Source organism: Orcinus orca, chromosome X (assembly GCF_937001465.1).
Source record: "Orcinus orca chromosome X, mOrcOrc1.1, whole genome shotgun sequence".
Classification (NCBI taxonomy): Eukaryota; Metazoa; Chordata; class Mammalia; order Artiodactyla; family Delphinidae; genus Orcinus; species Orcinus orca.
In genome coordinates this window covers 108,236,347-108,255,208 of record NC_064580.1, presented here as the reverse complement: position 1 = coordinate 108,255,208, position 18,862 = coordinate 108,236,347, and the positions used below count along the sequence as shown (strand labels likewise).

At 38.2% G+C, this 18,862-nt stretch overlaps 1 protein-coding gene across 1 annotated transcript in view; it reads left to right on the top strand.

The window, feature by feature from the left end:
* The window catches only part of LOC117196875 (teneurin-1-like), a 284,497-nt gene that overhangs the window by 192,137 nt on the left and 73,498 nt on the right, over positions 1–18,862 (top strand). Inside the window, exon 2 of the mRNA XM_049704538.1 lies at positions 9,350–9,623. Within this exon, the coding sequence (XP_049560495.1) occupies positions 9,407–9,623 (217 nt within the window). The 5' untranslated portion in view covers positions 9,350–9,406. The remainder of the gene's footprint in view (positions 1–9,349; positions 9,624–18,862) is intronic.

The following is an 18,862-nucleotide window of genomic DNA, read 5'->3' as shown; positions in this document are numbered from 1 at the left end:
CTTCTGGCTTGTGGCCTGGAATGGTGCAGAAATCTGTATCAAACTGATCACACGTTGACCCAGCAACACCAAGCCTGTTCTAGGCCTCTTTCATCTGGGTGTCTAGTAAAGGCAAAATGTGGTAGGCAGGAGAAATTGTGTTGGAGATTTATACCCAATAGCGTTTGCAGAACAGCCGTGTTTTTATAGGTTTACTGGTATCACTCATGGTATTGTAGACCCTTCCACTTAGATCTAAATTCCTCCTTTCCTGGGCATCTTTATGTCATCCTTGTCCATGAAGCTTATTCTCTTTGTTACATATGCAATACCTTTTTCAGATGATTTGTAGGATCTAGAAGCCACTTAGTCTCCTAAGCTGCTAAACTGCAAACTAAAATCTTGCCTGAGTTTCCCACTCTGGTTCCAGCACCTTCCTCTGAATCTTATTTCGAAGAATCTGTGACCCTCATAGGAAAGAGATTAAGAGTACAGGCTATGGAGCTGGACATTTTGGATTTGAATTCTAGCTTCACTAGCTGTGTGATCTTGGTGAAATTACTTAACCTTTCAGTGCTTCTGTTTCTTTATCTGTCAATGAGGAAAACATATCTCATTATGAAAATTTTGAGGATTAAATGCAATCATGGATGTATATTGCTTAAAAGAGTTCCTGGATCTTCTTTTTAGTCCTTTTACTTCTGATAATAATAATAATAAGGAGGAGGAGGGGGAGGAGAAGAAGGAAGAAGAAGAAGAAGGAGAAGAAGAGGGGGAAGAAGAAGAGGAAGAATTATTATTTAAGCAAGCCGAAAACTTGAACTTATACTACAGGCTTTCCTCTGGTACTTGTTTTTTTACAACTTTCAATCATATTATTTTCATGTGCTAGCCGTAACAGCCCTGTGAGGCTCATAGGATTAATATTAGGTATTTTCCCCACTTTACAGAAAAGAAAATAGTGGTACACTACTTTGTCATAAAGCTGGGTCTGGAACACACATTTTAAGATTCTCTCATGGGGCTCTTTCTAATACAGCCTGCTGCCTTTAACATAGTTAGCATTTGCCCAAAGGAGCAAAATACTTGGTGCAAAACTCAGCAATCATTATTAACCCCTGTATCCACCTCTACAATTAAGTCACTAAAGGGTCTACATCTTTGTAGCATATGTTATGTTAATTTGATTAGCTTCTTTTCCACCTAATATTTAACATAATTGAAATTGAAGTTCAAGCAGTAAGTAGTGAAAATGTTTCTGCTCCCAATTGTTTTACATGAAACTTGAGAGGGTTACTGATAAAGTGCGAATTTCACTGAACTAATGTAGAAGATGGATGGCAACAGAAGGCTATGATTAGTATTTGCTATTTGCAAACTGTGGAAGAAAGTGATATCTCTGGTTGTTCAATGTCATATTTAAAGCCTATTACTTTTCAAGATACTGTGTTAAATTTGATGCTACATTTTGGATAAGTGTGTTAATGCTAAAATTACTATGAAATTTACAACACCCCAGTGGATTTCATTGTAAGAAAAATGAATCGACTGTAATTGTTTATTTGGGGAAATAAGCAGCTATTGTTCTTCTCCAAAGAGTGAGAAGACTTTTATACATTGAGTTACCTGTATACATACAGTTTTTTTGAAGAGTGTTCCCCATATTAAGTGTTTAGCTGATTTACATAATCTGCCACAAAGGATATTGAGAAGTTATAAGAGAAAGATAATTTGAAATTACTTTAGGTAGTTGTTGGAGTTCCAAAAGAGGGATGGTGTGATGCAGATAGATGTCACTGCAACTCAGAGATGTATTATTATTTTCAAATTACTAAGGTATAGAGATGTGCTAGGTATTTGTACACAGTTTTTAAAAAATCCCTGCCTCAACAAATTTGAAATATGAACCAGAGATTCTGGGCCCTCATTTTGGCATGTGGTAAGCTGTTGCCATTTATCTAATGGGATATTATGAAATACTCAATAAATCTTTAAAATTATGATATATATTGTTCCAGTTCCCAAGAACTTTGACCAAACGTCTGTGTGTCTGTGTCTGTGTGTCTGTGTCTGTGTGTGAGTTTTGGAGTCCAAATTCCCTAAGCAGCAATGGGGAATACGAAATTAGAGTGTCTAAAATAATTGGTCTAGAATTCTAGATGTTTTCCTTTTAAAATCATTTTCCAGATTAGAGTGTTTTGTGGAGTCTGGCAACAACACCAACTTTGCCATTTACTAATTCTTCTCTCTCCCTGCTTGTCTCATGTGATCTAGCATCCATATCCATAAAAGTGTTTAGAGTTTTTATCCAAAAATAATGAGAAAAAATAGACACAAGAAGCCAGAAGAAAACAGAGCATCTACAGAAAGAGATGTGAGATTAATCATCACTATTTAGTTGTGGAATTAAATGACTTCCATTTTTCTTTTTCAAAATGGCCTAAAGAGCCTGCCGAGGCACTGGGAGGAAATCCACTGCAGCTGTTCTCACAACTGAGTCAAATCAGTTTTAGAGGAACATTTTTCCAGGAGGGACCTTTCATGCTTCCATTGTAAGACTTTAAAAGCACTAATAGAACAATTAGGTTAAACAAACTCATGTGAACCAATGCGGTAAACAGAATTTCATTTCAACTCTTGAGTGTTATCTCTTTGATATAATGGGATATCTATGTACCACAAAAGCAGTCTACTTCTAAAGGTATCATTTCCTGGATAAGAAGCCCCATATGCAGTACATAAAATTCTCAGCCTATCTCCTGAAAAATGATGATTTATTTCTCTTTTTATTTACTAAAATGTTATAGCAGTATCCATGAGACACCATAATACCTGGCCAAATCCATAACAAAGCAAACTGTGCTTTAGGCTTATGTACCTATCTAGGCTCTCATCATACACATATTGATAGGTTTTCTTGTTTTTTAAATAATAGAATTCAGTCAGACTACAATTTATTTGGTGTATGAGTAAATGAAGTCAATCAAACAGCTGCTGGGTAGTTAGATACTAACAAATTGTCTTCAGAAAGCCTCTTGGTTTTATCAAGTTTGTCATATTTTTCTAAAGCATCTAAAGCAACTGATTTATGTCCAGCCAGTGATCATGCTTTCCTTTTAGTATAAAGTTCATTCATCTAAAAAGGACAAAAATAAAAAGGGCAAACAACAAACTGTGAAAGGCAGTTTCAGCAAATATTATAAAGGCTTAATTTATTTGCCGTATTGTACCAATATAGTTTAATTTTTAAAACTCACTAAGGACCCCAGTAGATAAATGCACAAAAGCCATAAATAGTTCACAAAAGAGGATAAAGAACTAGCAAACACATGCAGAGGAAATATTCAACATCACTAATAATCAAGGAAATGCAAAGTAAAAGTGGATACCTTTAATTTACTTATTTCAAGTAGACATTAAAAAATAATACTCAAAGTTGACAAGGGTAGAGCGAAAGGAGAGTGTTCCCATACATTGCTAATAGCAGGGTAAATCATCATAATCCTCCAAACCTTTTGACTCATTAATTCAACTTCTTGGAATCTACCCTAAGGAAATAATAAAAAATATCAAAGATGTTCATGTTATTTTTATTTGACTCCAGTTAGAATACTTGTAAATAGAAAGGGAAGAATATAAATGCCCAATAATAGGGGAATGGGTGTGTAAATTACAGTACATCCACACTACACTGCTATTAAAAATGATGGTTACACAAATTCTACAGAAACATGCAAAAAACATCTACTGTGAAGGAAACAACATGAAAAAAATATATGTGTATATTATGACTGTAAGGAAATGGGCCAGAATGACAGCAGTCACTCTTACAGGCTGGTAGGATTATGGGGGAGATTTCTCCCTCAATTTTGCAAAGATGCAAGTGATTATGTTACTTTTAAAGCTTCCCCCCGCCCCCCAACAGTTCACTACTTAAATGTTTGCTTAAGAAAAACAAAGACAGGTGAGAGAAGAATCAGCGAAGAATTCACATTTACTTCCGAAGTCCAATGTCTTCTGAGTCAGTCAATCTGCATCAAAATAAAAGGTCCTTATTAAGGAAAATTATTGTAATAATTCCAAAGAGTACGATCCCCCTTTTGCTAGCTGTTCTCCAGGTACTTGGTGGCCTCATTTGGTCTTGTCTGGTGTGCTCTGAAGGCCTGTTTTCCTTGGGCAATATGCTCTGTACCCTTTAATTTTTTTTCTAGGGTGGAGTGGCCTTTTTGGTGAAAGCCCCAACAGTTGCTATGAGTAGGACAAGTCTGTTTTCCGATTTGAGACGGCAGCCATATATGATAAAGAACAAGATATGGAAAGAAAGTAACAGGAATAGAGGAAGAGGAAGAGAGGTTATCCTCAATGAATAGATGTATACACAGACCCACGGATTCAAAAGCAGTATTTTACTTAAACTACCCTATAATAGATTGGAATGAGTATGAAGGGTTGGGAAAAGGGAGGGAAAAGGAAGGAAGGCAAGCTGATAGGAGGAGGAATGATAAATAATGTAAACTTGGCTTTGAACATACCCACCATTTGGGGGGGCAATCAATATAAGCTTCCCTTCAATTTCATATACAATCATGGGATTTTAGAGCTGGAAGAGCTCTTTGAGATAATCTAATCTCCTTTTATATTTAGGTAAACTAGAGGCCCCGAGAGAGGGAAGATGATGTACCTTAGGCCACTATTCCAGGTATTCTTCTGAAAGACAAAGTGGAATAGTGATCAAGAGTGTGTCCTTTGGAGACAGATTGTATGAATTGAAATCTCAGCTCTTCTGCTTACTAGCTGTGTGACCTTGGGCAAGTCACCTAACTGTTCTGTTCCTTAGTTTTCTTTGTAAAATGGGTATAAAAGTAGTACCTACCTCATAGGGTGCTATAAGAATGAAAAGAGGTAATATATGAAAAGCATTTACAACAGTGTCTGGTAGGCCTGGTACCTGGTAACTGCCGTGAGTTAGCTGCTGCTGGGGCAGCTGCTGCTTTTGTTGTGATAATCCTGCCATTCCAAGGCCAGTGATTTCCCCATACCAAATTGTCTGTCCATAGCCTTATGTGACTAAAGAAATAAACATAAAACCTCCTTGGGTCTCCTCTGAAGTCACCTTGGAGTTTATCTTGTTAGCAAGTAGAAAGTGGAAAACACAAGGGTAAACCACAGGTGGTGACATTTAAATTTATACTATGTGATCTATCTGAATGGATCTTCTGCAGTAGCAAAGATAATTGACTTCTTTGTTTTTTACTCTGTTACATTAGCAGCATGCGTTTACCTACACAATTGCTTTTTTTAAAAAAGTTTATCATTATCAAAATAATAGAGAAATAAAAAATTATTTTGATGTGAATTGCATTATATGTACCTTTGGTTTTTCTACGAGTTGATAATGTCATCATCATGTCTAAATGACATTGGCTTGTCAGTGGACCTCCAGGCACTGAATGAAAACGTCAGTTAAGCAGATATGAACCTATTCTTTACCTTAGAGTATTTAGAACAGCATCTTTTCAGAATTATTGTGCTTTCAAACTTCGTTACATTTAAAATATTAATCTCTTTCTTAATGTTTTACCACTTTTTTATTTTCAAAAGGTGAACTAGTTTTGAGTAACATCAAGCTCTGTCTCTCAAGACCTTGTTAAATCTCACAGTTGTATACTTTCACAGCTCTAGGCACATGATTATGTGTGCCTCCGTATCACGTGTCTGAAGAGAGCTGGAGTATATCTTCTGCCATCTCTGTCCACTGACGTAGATTTTAACATAAGAAATTGTGGTTGAGGGTCAGGGAACAGGGAAAGATTATTTTCTCTTGGTTTTTACCAATTTGTGATGTAAGATTGTTTCCAACGGACACTCTGATTATAGCTGTGAATAGCTGTGATTAGAACTTCAAGAATGGTTCAGAATGGCTATAGGAATCTCTCTCTCTTCTCATCTCACTTTCATGTTGCAAGTACACATACTGAGGGAAAGAAGAATGTCTAGATTTTCATACATAAAAATACAGGTGATTTTAACATGATAAATCATAGTAACCAAAACACAACGTTAGGCATTAGAAGTGAGATGTTTTTCATTTTTAAATTTAACTTGTTAGGTTCGAGTGGTATAAATTTATAACCAGCTGAGGCTTAAGAGGGAGCATTATTTTGGCCATACCTCTGCTATGTTAATCCCAAGCAGAGTGAACCAAAGATTTTACTGAAAGAGCAAGTGAGAGATCGGAAGTGTGCTTTAGAAAATAAAATAATATCTATTTATCTCCTTATTATAACATTTTATCAAGCATGTTATTGGTTTTTTTAATTATAAGGTCCTTGATTGATATTTTTGCATTATCAATGACCTTATGTGGAAAATAGCTCTCCAGCCTGCTCAGTAAACTTTCAGTCTTTAATGAACAAAGAACTGTATGTGTTGGTTAAAATGAAGTGGCGTGAATTTTATTGATGCCTCCTTTTCTGGGTGAAAGTCCAATCTTCAGCTGCAACAATGCATCTCGGGAAGTCTGCTATTGGTACATTTCTCACTTTGCACTGTTTGTAGCTAAGTCAAGGTCTAAAATCCAGGCAACTGTTTACTTTCTGAAGAATATGCTATGGGAACCTAAGAAGAGAGAGATTAAAATTGGCTTTAGATGCTCAATGGAATTTCAGTGGTTGTGGTGATGGTGTTGGTGATGAACAAATAAGCAGTCCTTTCCCAATATCTTCATCTTTGGTGCTCAAACATTACTTTGTCTTTTTTTTGAGTCATTTCATTATGCTTTGTAGTAGAGTTGTTTATTTATCACTTATATTACATAAGAACTGTGAGTTCCTTGGGGGCAGAGACTATGGCCTATTCATTTCTATATTCTCCCTGGCCCCTCTTGTGAGTCTTGGCAATGGTTTATTCATTTCACTTAACAGGTATTGAGCAAAGGTCTACTATATGCAAGGCACTGTGCTCATTTTGGGGATATAGGAATGAATAGAACAGATAAAAATATCTACCTTCATAGAGGTTGCATTTCAGAGGGGAGAGACAGGTGGCAGACAATAAACAAAATATACAGTATATCATTTAGTGACAAGTGCTATGAAAGACAGGAAGGAGGATGAGAAATGACACTTTTCAGTGGTTTACAATGAGAGGTTGCAAAGGCCCTGAGGTGGAATCGTGCCTGGTATTTTTGGAAACAGCAAGAAGGATAGTACATCTAGAGTGCATGAGATGGGGGAAATATCAGAGGATGAGTTTGGAGACGTTAGGGGAGGGAGAGGTGGACACTGTAGGGGTCCACCTAGGTCATTGTAAGGATTTCAGCTTTTATTTTAAAGGAAATAGGGTGCCATTGCTACTTTTGAGCCAAGAAGAGACATGCTATGACTTAGATTTAAAAGCTTCATTCTGGCTGGAGTGTGGGGAACTTGCTATAAGGGACTGATGGTGTAGCAGCGGATCAATTAGGAGGCTATTGCAATAATCCTGGTGTGGTAGTAGGGAAGTGGAGACACGTTGTTCGATTCTGGATATATTTCAAAGGTAACACCTACAGGATGAACTGATGGATTGCATGTGGGATGTGAAAGACAGGAATCAAGGATGACTTCAAGTAGTGTGGCCTCAGCAAACAGAAGAATGAAGTTGCCATTTACCAAGGTGGAGAAGACTATGAAAGGAGCAGTTTTGGGAAGGGAAGCAGTTTTGAACATAGTAAGTTTGAGATACCTTTTAGATATCCAAGTAGAGACATTGAGTAAGCAGTTGGATATTCAAGTCTATGGCTCAGGGGAGGGACCTATGCTGGAGCTACAGATTGGGGGACTGTGAGTGTATAGTCAGTATGTGAAGCCGTCAGATGGTATGAGCTTAGATTATTATTGAATCATCAGTATATATTCATTTATAATACTTTATCTGCTTTCTCTCCAAGGATGCTCAACTCTGCTGTCAATTCAACCAAGCTAGGTGTCTCCGTGGGCCACTTAATGGAATTTGTAGATTCAGGAGTTAAATAGTTTTTACTATGTATGTGCCTAGAGTAGTGCTAAGTGGTATGGGGGACATAAAGAGGAATAAGACTCAGAGTCTGCCTTCAAGGACCTGGTTAGGGAACTAAGGCTTCAACTGGTGAAACGTTGCTCATACTACGAAGCATTATGTACCATTGAATGCATATCAGTCAATTGATAAGCTTTATTGAGTGATTTCAGTGTTCTTTTTGCTGTACATGCAATAGAAATTCCAAAAAGTGAGATACTGTACATGATAAAGGAGCCACTACCTAGATGCCTGAAGATTTCTTTGACAATGCATATGGTGAAGAGCTGAAGAAAAATAAGGGAGTCATTTTCACTGCAAAATAAAATCATGGCATTATTTGGTTTCAAGCTAGGTTTCTTTAACATTGTATGAAAGGACCAAGTTGCAGAGTTACAACAGTGGATGAAAATGAGAATGAAAATAAGAACATTTTGACAGGACTTTAAACTTTTCAGAAGACTTTGACAGCTCAGGTGGCATTTGATCTTCTCTGACCACTCTGTGCTAAGTAAGGTGGATAATGCCTCTATGGGTCTTAAGAGCCTTAGTGGCTCCTAGCTCAGCATTCTGTGGGGAAGGGGGGTTCTTTCAGTGATTTATCATGAAGTGTTAAATCTCTATTTCTAAACCCAATTTAGATCCTGCTGTTCCTACACCAGTATACTCACCAGAAGTGTTGTTTATATCCTCTCGGTACTATGAAGAACAAAAATTTACCACCACCTAACTCATTAAAAATGCTCTGCAAGCCTGAGGCGCAGAAGCCACTGTATGAACACATAGAGCTCAGTCCCCCTTAAGGGCACTTTATTTCATGAGCCTCTCTAACTCAGAATCATTCTCTTCCTCAGAGCCCCTTTCTTAAATGCAGTATTAAACCAGAGGCAAGTATGTGTTTTTTTCTGAATGTAGTTCTCTTACCAGTTTTCATTTCAGATGTAGGATGTGCTGGGTTAATATTTGTACTTCTGGCCACTTTCAAATCTTATAATGTTTTTTTAATCTGACCACAGACTTTAACATTAAACACATGCACACACCATAGAAAAACGCTGTCCTTTATTTGCCTTCCAATACAAATATTTTTGAAGACTCTCTTTCACCTTGAGTATTTTCTAATACTGCTACCTCCAGCTTAATCCTAACTGCTTGACAAGGTATGCGTGTAACACAGTGTTATTATTGCCTCCGGCTAGCTTCATGTCATCTAGTTTGTCTTTTGCTCCCCTCCTTTGACAGTATTATCAGGACCAATTGTGAATCGGCCAGATGCATTTTCTCGCAAAAGGACAAATCTAAGATGGCTTGTGTTTTTCCCTCTTTCTTTCAGGACTGCTTACATTAAAGGAGTTCCTTTTTTCATGAAACTGAGCTTGCTTAATCAGAGATGGAGCAAACAGACTGCAAACCCTATCAGCCTCTGTCAAAAGTCAAGCATGAAATGGACCTAGCTTATACTAGTTCTTCCGATGAGAGTGAAGATGGAAGAAAACCAAGACAGTCATACAACTCCAGAGAAACTCTGCATGAGTATAACCAAGAGCTGAGGATGAATTACAATAGCCAGAGTAGGAAGAGGAAAGAAGTAGAGAAATCTACTCAAGGTATGTTTTTATTGGATTTTTATAGCTAATATTATTTCTCATTAGGGAATGCTTGTATGCATAAACATAAGTTTCAAAAACAAATTTGCTGATGTTAACTGGTTAATAATTTGCGCTACTTACATATGCTTAGTGAATCTGTTTCATATGCCAATCCAGCTGAGGTTGTCGGATTGTGCATGAATTTGGATGCAACAATCCTCTTATCAGAGCATTCAAAATTTGTCTAATCCTACAAATAGCCATTTACAGACTGAAGGATAAATAATTTATAGTAAGATGAAAAGTAAACAGCTAAGTGCTTTTCAAGCCATTGCCTATATGGGACAAAAGTCTCAAATAAATATTTGGCATCTAAAAGAGCTTTAAAAAGGTTAGTGGGGACTACCAAGCAAAGGTCCAGAAAGTTTGTCCACAGAATGCTGAAACCTTGTGCAACACAGTCCTAAGGGAAGGTAAGAATTGGTTGGAACCCTTCCTACCACAGCCGTAATGTGGGGCATATCCTTTGGACAGCCTTGGTTTTTCAATTATGGATTGACAAGACAGTTTCTAATAAATAGAAAACAGATAGAAATATTATTTCCTTATTTCTTTTCAATTGATAGATACGTGGTATTAGACTATTTTAACTACACAGGAAAAAAAAAAGATACTGACATTGGCACAGGTTACTTTTTTTAAAAAAGAATAAGTCTGTGTTGAGATTTAAAAAAAAAATAATTTTATTATCTAGATCAGTGGTTCTCAAAGCATGGACCTTGGACCAGCAGGAACAGCATCACCCACAGACTTGTTAGAAAGGCAAATTCTCTGGGATCACCAAAGATCATGTAAAGTGTGGTTATTACAAATGAAAATTGCTGTATTCTAATTAGTATTGGAACCTTATGTTAGAAAAACTTTAAATGGAGCCAAAGATTTAAGATATTCATACCAACATTTAGATATGCACTAAATGTTTATATTAACTATGTTACTCATTTTTTAGCTCTTAACATACTTGCTAAAGGTCTTATATCTGTCTTTTCAAGTAATTCATTTTAATCTTCCCTATTTATTCAGCTAAAGACTGAAACTTTGTTATGAGTAATTTTATTCTTCTGCGTAACTGGAAATTGGAAAATGTCTTATGGGAATTTTTGGGGGGGGTGTTCTATTATACTTTAAGAAATGTGTAGTTACCATTAAAATATTTTTCTATTAAGTTTGTCTTTACAGAATATGAACTTACAATTGTGACTTGTGGCTTATGGAATTGGAGTGTAGAGTGCCTGACCTAATAATGTTGTGAATTTAAATAAGAATGTATTTCTGGTGGCAGTTTGTTCTAAAAGTATAAGCAATTTTATATTAAGTCAATATAAAGAACTAGCCAGCCTCGGATTTTGTCTCTCTGCATTGTGATCAAAATGAATTCTGAGACAAGAGAAGTTTGTCTTTAAAGATGTCACCCTAATTTCATTTTAATAACCTATTATTATTCAATAAGTTTATTTTTTAACATCTTTATTGGAGTATAATTGCTTTGCAATGTTGTGTTAGTTGCTGCGGTATAACACAGTGAATCAGCTATATGTATACATATATCCCCATTTCTCCTCCCTCTTGTGTCTCCCTCCCACCCTCCCCATCCCACCCGTCTAGGTGGACACAAAGCACCGAGCTGATCTCCCTGTGCTATGCAGCTGCTTCCCACTAGCTATCTATTTTACATTTGGTAGTGTATACATGTCCATGCCACACTCTCACTTTGTCCCAGCTTATCCTTCCCCATCCCCGTGTCCTCAACTCCATTCTCTACATCTCCATCTTCATTCCTGTCCTGCCCCTAGGTTCTTCAGAACCATTTTTTTTCTTTTAGATCCATATATATGTGTTAGCATACGGTATTTGTTTTTCTCTCTCTGACGTACTTCACTCTGAATGACAGACTCTAGGTCCATCCATCTCACTACAGATAACTCAATTTCGTTTCTTTTTATGGCTGAGTAATATTCCATTGTATATATGTGCCACATCTTCTTTATCCATTCATCTGTCGATGGACACTTAGGTTGCTTCCACGACCTGGCTACTGTAAATAAGGCTGCAATGAACATTGTGATACATGACTCTTTTTGAATTATGGTTTTCTCAGGGTATATGCCCAGTAGTGGGATTGCTGGGTCATATGGTAGTTCTATTTTTAGATTTTTAAGGAACCTCCACACTGTTCTCCATAGTAGCTGTATCAATTTACATTCCCACCAATAGTGCAAGAGCGTACCCTTTTCTCCACACCCCGACCAGCATTTATTGTTTGTACACTTTTTGATGACGGCCGTTCTGACCGGTGTGAGGTGATGCCTCATTGTACTTTTGATTTGCATTTCTCTAATGATTAATGATGTTGAGCATCCTTTCATGTGTCTGTTGGCGATCTGTATATCTTCTTTGGAGAAATGTGTATTTAGGTCTTTTGCCCATTTTTGGATTGGGTTGTTTGTTTTTTTGATATTGAGCTGCATGAGCTGTTTGTAAATTTTGGAGGTTAATCCTTTGTCAGTTGCTTCATTTGCAAATATTTTCTCCCATTCTGAAGGTTGTGTTTTTATCTTGTTTATGGTTTCCTTTGCAGTGTAAAAGCTTTTAAGTTTCATTAGGTCCCATTTGTTTATTTTTGTTTTTATTTCCATTTCTCTAGGAGGTGGGTCAAAAAGGATCTTGCTGTGATTTATGTCATAGAGTGTTCTGCTTATGTTTTCCTCTAAGAGTTTTATATTGTCTGGCCTTCCATTTAGGTCTTTAATCCATTTTCAGTTTATTTTTGTGTATGGTGTTAGGGAGTGTTCTAATTTCATTCTTTTACATGTAGCTATCCAGTTTTTCCCAGCACCACATATTGAAGAGGCTGTCTTTTCTACATTGTATATTCTTGCCTCCTTTATCAAAGATAAGGTAACCATAAGTACATGGGTTTATCTCTGGGCTTTCTACCTTGTTCCATTGATCTATATTTCTGTTTTTGTGCCAGTACCATACTGTCTTGATTACTGGAGCTTTGTAGTATAGTCTGAAGTCAAGGAGCCTGATTCCTCCAGCTCCGTTTTTCTTTCTCAAGATTGCTTTGGCTATTTGGGGTCTTTGGTGCTTCCATACAAATTGTGAATTTTTTTTCTTCTGGTTCTGTGAAAAATGCCATTGGTAGTTTGATAGGGATTGCACTGAATCTGTAGATTGCTTTGGGTAGTATAGTCATTTTCACAATGTTGATTCTTCCAATCCAAGAACATGGTATATCTCTCCATGTGTTTGTATCATCTTTAATTTCTTTCATCAGTGTCTTATAGTTTTCTGCATACAGGTCTTTTGTCTCCTTAGGTAGGTTTATTCCTAGGTATTTTATTCTTTTTGTTGCAGTGGAAAATGGGAGTGTTTCCTTAATTTCATTTTCAGATTTTTCATCATTAGTGTATAGGAATGCAAGAAATTTCTGTGCATTAATTTTGTATCCTGTGACTTTACCAAATTCATTGATTAGCTCTAGTAGTTTTCTGGTGGCAGCTTTAGGATTCTCTATGTATAGTATCTTTCATCTGCAAACAGTGGCAGTTGTACTTCTTTTCTGATTTGGATTCCTTTTCTTTCTTTTTCTTCTCTGGTTGCTGTGGCTAAAACTTCCAAAACTATGTTGAATAATTGTGGTGAGAGTGGGCAGGCAACCTTGTCTTGTTCCTGATCTTAGAGTAAATGGTTTCAGTTTTTCACCACTGAGAACGATATTGGCTGTGGGTTTGTCATATATGGCCTTTATTATGTTGAGGTGTGTTCCCTATATGCCTACTTTCTGGAGGGTTTTTATCATATTTGGGAGTTGAATTTTTCAAAAGCTTTTTCTGCATCTATTGGGATTAGTATATGGTTTTTATTCTTCAGTTTGTTAATATGGTATATCACTTTGATTGATTTGCATATATTGAAGAATCCTTGCATTCCTGGGATAAACCGCACTTGATCATGGTGTATGATCCTTTTAATGTGCTGGTGGATTCTGTTTGCTAGCATTTTGTTGAAGTTTTTTTTTTTTTTTTTTTTTGCGGTATGTGGGCCTCTCACTGTTGTGCCCTCTCCCGTTGTGGAGCACAGGCTCCTTGTTGAGGATTTTTGCATCTATGTTCATCAGTGATATTTGCCTCTAGTTTTCCTTTTTGGTGACATCTTTGTCTGGTTTTGGTATCATGGTGTTGGTGGCCTTGTAGAATGAGTTTGGGAGTATTCCTCCCTCTGCTATATTTTGGAAGAGTTTGAGAAGGATAGGTATTAGCTCCTTTCTCAATGTTTGATAGAATTCGCCTGTGAATCCATCTGGTCCTGGGCTTTTGTTTGTTGGAAGATATTTAATCACAGTTTCAATTTCAGTGCTTGTGATTGGTCTGTTTATATTTTCTATTTCTTCTTGGTCCAGTCTTGGAAGGCTGTACTTTTCTAAGAATTTGTCCATTTCTTCCAGGTTGTCCATTATATTGGCATATAGTTACTTGTACTAATCCCTCATGATCCTTTTTATTTCTGCAGTGTCAGTTGTTACTTCTCTTTTTTCATTTCTAATTCTATTGATTTGAGTCTTCTCCCTTTTTTTCTTGATGAGTCTGGCTAGTGGTTTATCGTATTCTCAAAGAAACAGCTTTTAGTTTTTTTGATCTTTGATGTTGTTTCCTTCATTTCTTTTTCATTTATTTCTGATCGGATCTTTATGATTTATTTCCTTCTGTGAACTTTGGGGTTTTTTTGTTCTTCCTTCTCTAATTGCTTTAGGTGCAAACTTAGGTTGTTCATTTGAGATGTTTCCTGTTTCTTAAGGTAGAATTGTATTGTGATAAAGTTCCCTCTTAGAAGTGCTATTGCTGCATCCCATAGGTTTTGGGTGATCGTGTTTTCACTGTCATTTGTTTCTAGGTATTTTTTGATTTCCTCTTTGATTTCTTCAGTGATCTTTTGGTTATTTAGTAGCATACTGTTTAGCCTCCATGTGTTTTTATTTTTTCCAGTTTTTTTCCTGTAATTGACATCTAGTCTCATGACCTTGTGGTTGGAAAAGATACTTGATATGATTTCGATGTTTTTAAATTCACCAGAGCTTGATTTGTGACCCAAGATATGATCTATCCTGGAGAATGTTCCATGAGCACTTGAGAAGAAAGTGTATTCTGTTGTTTGTGGATGGAATGTCCTATAAATCTCAATTACGTCCATTTTGTTTAATGTATCATTTAAAGCTTGTGTTTCCTTATTTATTTTCATTTTGGATGATGTGTCCATTGGTGAAAGTGGAGTGTGAAATCCCCTACTATGATTGTGTTACTATCGATTTCCCCTTTTATGGCTGTTAGCATTTGCCTTATGTATTGAGGTGCTCCTGTGTTGGGTGCATAAATATTTACAGTTGTTATATCTTCTTCTTGGATTGATACCTTGATCATTATGTAGTGTCCTTCTTTGTCTCTTGTAATAGTCTTTATTTTAAAGTCTATTTTGTCTGATATGAGAATTGCTACTCCAGCTTTCTTTTGATTTCCATTTGCATGGAATATCTTTTTCCATCCCCTCACTTTCAGTCGGTATGTGTCCCTAGGTCTGAAGTGAGTCTCTTATAGACAGCATATATATGGGTGTTGTTTCTGTATCCATTCAGCCAGTTTATGTCTTTTGGTTGGAGCATTTAATCCATTTACGTTTAAGGTAGTTATCGACATGTATGTTCCTATTACCATTGTCTTAATTGTTTTGGTTTTGTTATTGTAGGTCTTTTCCTTCTTTTGTGTTTCCTGCCTAGAGAAGTTTGTTTAGCATTTGCTATAAAGGTGGTTTGGTGGTGCTGAACTCTCTTAGTTTTTGCTTGTCTGTAAAGGTTTTAATTTCTCTGTCAAATCTGAATGAGATCCTTGATGGGTAGAGTAATCTTAGTTGTAGGTTTTTCCCTTTCATCACTTTAAATATATCCTGCCACTCCCTTCTGGCTTGCAGAGTTTCTGCTGAAAGATCAGCTCTTAACCCTATGGGGATTCCCTTGTATGTCATTTGTTGTTTTTTCCTTGCTGCTTTCAATTTTTTTTTTTGTATTTAATTTTTGATAGTTTGATTAATATTTGTCTTGGCATGTTTCTCCTTGGATTTATCCTATTTGGGACTCTCTGCACTTCCTGGACTTGATTGACTATTTCCTTTCCCATATTAGGGAAGTTTTCAACTATAATCTCTTCAAATATTTTCTCAGTCCCTTTCTTTTTCTCTTCTTCTTCTGGAACCCCTATGATTCGAATGTTGGTGCGTTTAATGTTGTCCCAGAGGTCTCTGAGACTGTCCTCAGTTCCTTTCATTCTTTTTTCTTTATTCTGCTCTGCAGTAGTTATTTCCACTATTTTATCTTCCAAGTCACTTATCCGTTCTTCTGCCTCAGTTATTCTGCTATTGATCCCTTCTAGAGAGTTTTTATTTTCATTTATTGTGTTGTTCATCATTGTTTGTTTGCTCTTTAGTTCTTCTAGGTCCTTGTTAAACGTTTCTTATATTTTCTCAATTCTATTTCCAAGATTTTGGATCATCTTTACTATTATTATTCTGAATTCTTTTTCAGGTAGACTGCCTATTTCCTCTTCATTTGTTAGGTCTGGTGCGTTTTTACCTTCTTCATCTACTGTGTGTTTCTGTGTCTTTTCATTTTGCTTGTCTTACTGTGTTTGGGGTCTCCTTTTCGCAGGCTGCAGGTTCGTAGTTCCCGTTGTTTTTGGTGTCTGTCCCCAGCGGCTAAAGTTGGTTCAGTCGGTTGTGTAGGTTTCCTGGTGGAGGGGACTAGTGCCTGTGTTCTGGTGTATGAGGCTGGATCTTGTCTTTCTGGTGGGCAGGACCATGTCCGGTGGTGTGTTTTGGGGTGTCTGTGACCTTAGTATGATTTTAGGCAGCCTCTCTGCTAATGGGTGGGGTTGTGTTCCTGTCTTGCTAGTTGTTTGGCATAGGGTGTCCAGCACTGGCTCTTGTTGGTCGCTAAGTGGAGCTGGGTCTTAATGTTGAGACAAAGATCTCTGGGAGAGCTCTCGCTGCTTGATATTACATGAGGCCAGGAGGTCTCTCGTGGTCCATTGTCCTGAAATCAGCTCTCCCACCTCAGAGTCTCAGGCCTGGCTGGAGCACCAAGACCCTGTCAGCCACATGGCTCAGAAGAAAAGGAAGAAAACAAAAAAGAAAGAAAAATAAGTAAAATAAAATAATTAAAATTTTAAAAATTATTAAAATTTCAAAAAAGTTTAAAAAGTAATAAAAAAGGGAAGAGAGCAACCAAACGAATAATCAAATCCACCAATGATAACAAGCGCTAAAAACTATACTAAGATAGACAAAAAAATCAGAAACTAGTCAGTTGGATACAGCTAACCCCAAGTCTACAGTTGCTCCAAAAATCCACCACCTCAATTTTGGGATGATTTGTTGTCTATTCAGGTATTCCACAGATACAGGGTACCTCAAGTTGATTGTGGGGATTTAATCCGCTGCTCCTGAGGCTGCTGGGAGAGATTTCCCTTTCTCTTCTTTGTTCGCACAGCTCCTGGGATTCAGCTTTGGATTTGGACCCGCCTCTGCGTGTAGGTCACCCTCTGGGGTCTGTTCTTCGCCCAGCCAGGAGGGGGTTAAAGGAGCGGCTGATTCGGGGGCTCTGGCTCACTCAGACCGGGGGAGGGAGGGGTATGGAATGCGTGGCGAGCCTGCGGCGGCAGAGGCCAGTGTGACTTTGCAATAGCCTGAGGCACGCCGTGTGTTCTCCCGGGGAAGTTGTCCCCAGATCCCGGGACCCTGGCAGTGGCGGGCTGCACAGGCTCCCGGGAGGGGAGGTGTGGAGAGTGACCTGTGCTCGTACACAGGCTTCTTGGTGGCGGCGGCAGCAGCCTTAGCGTCTCATGCCCGTCTCTTGGGTCTGCGCTTTTAGCCGCGGCTTGCGCCCGTCTCTGGAGCTCCTTTAAGCGGCGCTCTTAATCCCCTCTCCTCACGCACCAGGAAACAAAGAGGCAAGAGAAAGTCTCTTGTCTCTTCGGCAGCTCCAGACTTTTTCCTGGACTCCCTCCCGGCTAGCCGTGGCGCACTAACCCCCTGGAGGCTGTGTTCACGCAGGCAACCCCAGTCCTCTGCCTGCGCTCCGACCGAAGCCCAAGCCTGAACTCCCAGCCCCGCCCACGCCAGCGGGTGAGCAGACAAGCCTCTCGGGCTGGTGAGTGCCGGTCGGCCCTGATCCTCTGTGCGGGAATCTCTCCGCTTTGCCCTCCGCTCCCCTGTTGCTGTGCTCTCCTCCGTGGCTCCGAAGCTTCCCCCCTCCGCCACCCACAGTCTCCGCCCGCGAACGGGCTTCCTAGTGTGTGGAAATCTTTCCTCCTTCACAGCTCCCTCCCACTGGTGCAGGTCCCATCCCTATTCTTTTGTCTCTGATTTTTCTTTTTTCTTTTGCCCTACCCAGGTACGTGGGGAGTTTCTTGCCTTTTGGGAGGTCTGCGGTCTTCTGCCAGCATTCAGTAGGTGTTCTGTAGGAGATGTTCCACATGTAGATGTATATGTGGGGAGGAAGGTGATCTCCACTTCTTACTCCTCTGCCATCTTGAAGTGGTCTCTACTCATTAAGTTTTTATTTAGCACTTGCTATGTGTTAGGCCTCCAGTCAGATGCTGGGGATGGAGATGACCATGATAGTTTCTGCTTGTAGGAAACTCATAATGTGGTGGAGAAAATAGACATCCAACAAATCATTACAATTAAATGTAGTAAGTACTTTTACAGATAAAGTGCTATGGAAGTACATGGGTGAGTCAGGGTCCATAGAAAGGTGATATTTGATCAAGGTCTTGACATTTGAATAAGAGTGTACTAGGAAAAGGACATTTCAAGAGGGTAGATTAGCAGGTGCAAAGGATAAAACTGTGAAAAGGCCTAGCATGATGAAAATTTCAATATAAAAAGAGTGAGGTGCATTGGCGCCAGATGACAAAAAGTCTTGCATGCCCAATTTAGGAGTTCCTTTTTTTCTTTAAACTTTTTTTTTACAAAAAGCTTTTAAGTGATAGAGAATTTCACGATGAATTATAATTTTTAGGATGATAATTGTAGAAGCGAATTGTAGTTGTGTAAGCAGCAGTATAGACGATTGATTGCAATTGGGGAAAATTGGGTGCAGGGAGGCAATCTCTGAAGGAACTGAAATAGCCCAGGCTAAGAATGGT